Genomic DNA, 5630 nt, shown 5'->3' with positions numbered 1-5630 from the left:
CTGTGATATGTGGTGCGTCTCCATATTTGTCACGGTCCGAGAGCCAGGTCGTGACAGCCCCTTTTTTGTTATAATAGATTAAAAAGGTTTTTCTCAAAGCAATGCATTCTAAGAAATTTGACCTTGGTTGCATCTTTGGTCCTCAATCAGTTAAATAGGAAAAATTAATTTAAAATAAATTATCCCCAAAAAGATCCTAACATGTCTAAAGTTCTCCAGAGAATATTTAAGAGGATACCTCAGATTTTAGATACAGAACTACCGATAAGATCATCAAGAAAACAACAACAACCCTGACTGGAAAGGTTTGTCAGTCACCGGCTGCAGAGTGGAGAAGGAAGGCCAGGACTGGAAGCCGTATTCAGAGGCGAAGCGGGTCCGGGGGAAAGTCCTCCAGTCCCAGCAGTCCAGAGTGTAGCTGTAGAAGTGGGTGTCTCCATAGTGAGGGTCGTAGGGGTTGGCTGCCACCCAGCCCTCCTGCTCCGACTCAGCCCCGTTTGTGGGACTGGAGACCAGGAACGGGCGACTCTGGTCCTCCTGGAGAAGATCATAAAACGCTTACTTCTTAGGGAGGAACACGGATAATTAGGGATGTAACCGTACACTCATGATTCACGATTTTAAGCTATGATAGGATTTTCTCATGATTTTTTAACAGAATGGGCTGCAGAAAAATAAGTGAAAAATATTTCTGAGTAAATAGGAAAAGAAATCTCTTCAGATAAATAAACTGAGAAGACATAGTGACGCATGAAGTCAAACAAGTGAAATCTAAAGTAGATTACGCCCTGGGCCGTTGAAAACCAATTCACAATGCATCGTTACATCCCTACTAACAATAAATCATCATAATACATTTCACACTTCCAATCATTTGTAATCTTTGTTAAACTTTTCTGAAGCATGACATTGGATTTGACTCTGACCTCCTGAACTATCGCCCTTATGTTGTTCACATACAGCGTGACGTAGTCTTTCAGGTATGTAGGCCTCTGGGAAACTGGGATGCCGAACCAGTCTGTCGCCAGAGCAGCTTCATTTTCATTGTTCCCACTCCAAACTATTATGGAAGGGTGAGACTTGAGGCGCCGAACCTAACGAGTACAAACACAAGACAAATCTGAGTTCACTTACTCTCAGTATGGGATGCTACGACAAACTTTAAGGATAATTAAACTGCCTTAAAATGCTGCAACTCTTGTTATTTGTCAGTTTGGTTGATTTGCCATGTAAAATGTGCTTTGTTTTAACTTACTGTTAATAGAATAACTAAACGCAGAGTACCACTTTTCTTAATATTTCCATGTGGATTCTATATCGTCTCCACATATGACATCTTCTTAAATACAATAAAATACATAAATAAATACCCCGCTCACCTGTTGGATGACTTCTTCTCTCACTGTCTGTATGAAGTCGTCCTCAGTGGGATACATAGCACAGGCAAACATGAAGTCCTGCCATACCTAAAGACACATATCTAAATACTTATCTGTCCTACAATATGTTCATGAATCATAGATTTCTCAAAATCATACAGAAATGTATTCATCTGTAACAACCCATACAATGATTAGGCAATATGTTATAGTTTCAAAGAGATCTGGCTACATCATATTATTTTGTACATACTTATAGGTAAGTATTGATATCCAGAGACCAGTAGTTACCATGATTCCCATCTCATCACAGATGCTGTAGAAGATATCCTCTTCATACACTCCTCCTCCCCAGACCCTGAGGGCGTTCATGTTGGCATCCACAGCTGACTGCAACAAGTTCCTCAAGCTGCAGGACAAACAGAGAGCAAGCAGCTCCAGCTCAGGGCTCGATATATTGTTTTATTATCCTCGTCGCTATAGCAACTGGTGCAATAAACACATCGTGGAAGGCCATGACACTCAGAGAGTTTTTGTGTTAGTCGAAAACAAATATCAGCTTAAAACTACACTTAAATATGTCATGCTTTTTTAGTGGTGCCTTTTATATTCAATCCAATGTTCAATGTGTTCAAACAAAGAATGTTGGAAATGATTTCCTTTTATTTGTTTTAAATTCAACAAACAATTTATTAATACTGTTATCGCAATATTATGTCAGAAACAAATCTGTACAAAGCCACAGAGGAGGCCAACTGTCTCTATAAGAATATTATGATAATTAGTGACCAGTATTCTCCTCACTAGGCTGGAATTACAAGAATTGGACAGTTGAGTTTAAAAACACTGTGCTCAGACCTTAGATTGGGAGTATGCATTGGAGAGTGCCCAGGTTAAGCCCATCTGAGTTTTTTTTTGCATTTCTCCATCACATCTTTTATTGATTATGTGTATATGAATCCAAGACTGCTGCTGTTGTAATGGGTATAATTGTGTTCTGTATATTGCATGTACAGGAAACATTTTGTTGTTGTTGTACTTTCTGTTTTTTTATCTTGTGCTCCTTACTGCAAATCAAGTTTCTCATCTGGAATAATAAAGTGACTAAACTGAACTGAGCTGCAGAGGTGCAAGCAGCAGCTTTTCAAACTGAACTCACACGGCAGGGGAGACCTGGTCCTGGAAGGAGTGGGCTGGGATCCAGTTGGAGCCTTTGAGGAAAATTGCTTTCCCATTGACGCGGAAATAAAAGCTCAACCCTGGAGAGCCAACAACTGGCTCCTGGACAAGTTCTACTGTGCGGAAATATATCTGCAGGAGACATCAAACACTGAAACTCTACAACTTTAAAGACTAAAAAAGACATGTCTATGAATTCAGTTTCATCTCTGTGGCACGTGTGGCGCAATAACAATATTTCCAGCTTGTGTTCTGACAGTAGAAATTGTCTTGAAACACGTTAACTGCACACACCAGTTACAAGTTACAGGTTCAATTTCAAGTTGGATTTCCTAAATGGAGAACCTTTAAAACTAACCAATCAATATATAGTTAAGTCTGAAACTGAATCAAGATTACCATTCACGTTGCTGTTTTATTGGCTCTTTATAGATATGTATACAGTAGGTTGTGCCTGTATTTATTGTCTGACTTTTACTATGAGCGATAAACTGGTCTAGACATCATCACCAACAGTGTGTTTTTATCTTCAGATGTTTAGAACTTTTTGTGTGTTATGTCATGTGCAACATCGAGATTTACCAAACAAATAAATAGATCATATTGGTGGAGAAGTGTTGGAAACCACACCAGAATTTTAAATACACTGGCAGGAGCATAAAAGAAACTCCTCTCTGTTTCACTATTGCAGCCCCACCTTGGGTTTTCCATTTATAAGACCTTAAGAAATAAATCTTAACATTAAAAACCTTGGCCATTGTTGTCTTCCTGCGTGACAATTTGTGCCACATGAATCAATAATTAATCATTACTTTCTAGGCATCATGAGTAGATCTCATCTCCGGTCGGCTGTCAAATTGTGCAGCTAAAAATGAAGACAGCAGCTCCGTATTGCTCATATTATCTGTCATGTTTTCAGTGTGAAGAGGGGGAGATATGTTGGGCTAATGATGTCAGCAAACTAGCAATTCAAGTCTGTTGCACTTATTTTACAGTACACTATCCTGGATACATTAATCAGCTAAGGAACATATGAGGGTTAAGGAAAGACTCAGGAGCAACACATCTCATTTTGCATAGGTGAAGAATGGTCGAGAGACTTTGCTGACTTATACAGGAGCATTTAAGGAACACTCAATTGAGGAGAATGTAGGATTACACAGTACAGTGTAGGTGTCATCCCAAAGTCCGTAGTTCCTGTCCTCCTGAAGGTCTATTTAAATTCATGCTGGAGGCGTTAGGGTTAGCTGAACCTTAAGGGTGAACAAAGATATTGCGGGCGCCCAAATATCTCAGCATAGACAAATATTTTGTCCATATCTACAATTTTCTACCCCAGGGATTGCTCCAGTGCCGCCGGACATTTTGCCGGGGGTCACTCTTTTGGCTAGATGTCCGTCCCCTTCCTCTGTCTTTGTGTTGGCGTTCTAACCTCTGGTGGATTTCTGAGGGACTATGGTTACCTGGTCCTCAGATCTCTGCAGGGTAAATCCAGACAGCTAGCTAGACTATCTGTCCAATCTGAGGACGCTGGTTACTGGTCCTCAGATCTTGCAGGGTAAATCCAGAAAGCTAGCTGACTATCTGTCCAATCTGAGGACTATGGTTACCTGGTCCTCAGATCTCTGCAGGGTAAATCCAGACAGCTAGCTAGACATCTGTCCAATCTGAGGACTATGGTTACCTGGGTCCTCAGATCTCTGCAGGGTAAATCCAGACAGCTAGCTAGACTATCGTGCAATCGGAGGACTATGGTTACCTGGTCCTCAGATCTCTGCAGGGTAAATCCAGACAGCTAGCTAGACTATCTGTCCAATCTGAGGCCTATGGTTACCTGGTCCTCAGATCTCTGCAGGGTAAATCCAGACAGCTAGCTAGACTAGCTGTACAATGGAGGACTTGGTACTGGTCCTCAGATCTCTGCAGGGTAAATCCAGACAGCTAGCTAGACTATCTGTCCAATCTGAGGACTATGGTTACCTGGTCCTCAGATCTCTGCAGGGTAAATCCAGACAGCTAGCTAGACTATCTGTCCAATCTGAGGACTATGGTTACCTGGTCCTCAGATCTCTGCAGGGTAAATCCAGACAGCTAGCTAGACTAGCTGTCGAATCGGAGTTTTCTGTTGGCTCTGTCCAATGGCACCAATTGTTACGCACGAAAACAACAGTGACCGAGGTTTGGATGTTAAGATGTATTTCTAAAGGTCTAACAAATGTAAAACACAAGGTGAAGCTGCAACAGTAAAAAGTGAAAAGAGAGAGAGAGTTTCTTTTATGCTCCTGCCAGTGTATTTAAAATTCTGCTGTTGTACCCAACACTTCTTCACCAACATGATTTATTTATTTGTTTGGTAAATCTCGAGTTTTACGAACTCATCGGAGGATAAAACACTGTTGCTGATGATTTCTAATGACTAGCCAGACTACTTTCTGAATGGCCTTGGCAGGGAGAGCAGCACTGTCTTATCATTCAGCTGCTACGCCTCCCGTCATCTATGGAGGCACACAGTTGAAATATTCCTCTTCCTGGAAAGAGAATGAGGTTACGCTGGACACTGACCTGAATCAGACCATTGTCTCAACTTCCATAGCATGAGTTCATCAGATGGAAATTCCACAACAAGGAGGAGAATGCAAGTGAACGCTGACCTTAGACTCTGCCTTCAGGATCAGAAATCCTTTCTGAAGGACTCGGACAGTGAGATGGTAAACGGGTTGGTCACCGTGTCCGTTGGGCCACCACAGCTTCACCTGGCTGCTCTGGAAGGAAAGAGGAAACAGCTCTCAAAACGTCTGCACAAAGAAATGGATGGACGTGATTCAGAGATACTAAAAAGAGTCATAACACACTCTAATCAGCGTGGTACCCTGTTTTTGCAACATCCAGTGGTGGAATGTCAATGTCAATGTCAATTTTATTTCTATAGCACATTTAAAAACAAGACTTGACCAAAGTGCTGAACAGGGTCGATGTCAAATACATAAATAACAAGTGTAAAAAATCACTCCAGACAAAATACATCACAGGGAGACAAACAACAACACTTTAAAACATCAGAATCCAGGTTAA

At 41.2% G+C, this 5630-nt stretch overlaps 1 protein-coding gene across 1 annotated transcript in view; it reads right to left on the bottom strand.

Moving 5' to 3' along the window:
• manba (mannosidase, beta A, lysosomal) overlaps positions 1 to 5630 on the bottom strand; it is a 16690-nt gene that overhangs the window by 5381 nt on the left and 5679 nt on the right. The window contains exons 7-12 of the mRNA XM_032511055.1: positions 5210 to 5320; positions 2539 to 2690; positions 1671 to 1788; positions 1380 to 1466; positions 927 to 1094; positions 319 to 537 (exon numbers count right to left, since the gene is read on the bottom strand). Coding sequence (XP_032366946.1) covers positions 319 to 537; positions 927 to 1094; positions 1380 to 1466; positions 1671 to 1788; positions 2539 to 2690; positions 5210 to 5320 — 855 coding nt within the window. The remainder of the gene's footprint in view (positions 1 to 318; positions 538 to 926; positions 1095 to 1379; positions 1467 to 1670; positions 1789 to 2538; positions 2691 to 5209; positions 5321 to 5630) is intronic.

Source organism: Etheostoma spectabile, unplaced genomic scaffold, assembly GCF_008692095.1.
Source record: "Etheostoma spectabile isolate EspeVRDwgs_2016 unplaced genomic scaffold, UIUC_Espe_1.0 scaffold314, whole genome shotgun sequence".
Taxonomy (NCBI): Eukaryota; Metazoa; Chordata; class Actinopteri; order Perciformes; family Percidae; genus Etheostoma; species Etheostoma spectabile.
This window is presented reverse-complemented; position numbering and strand designations above follow the sequence as displayed.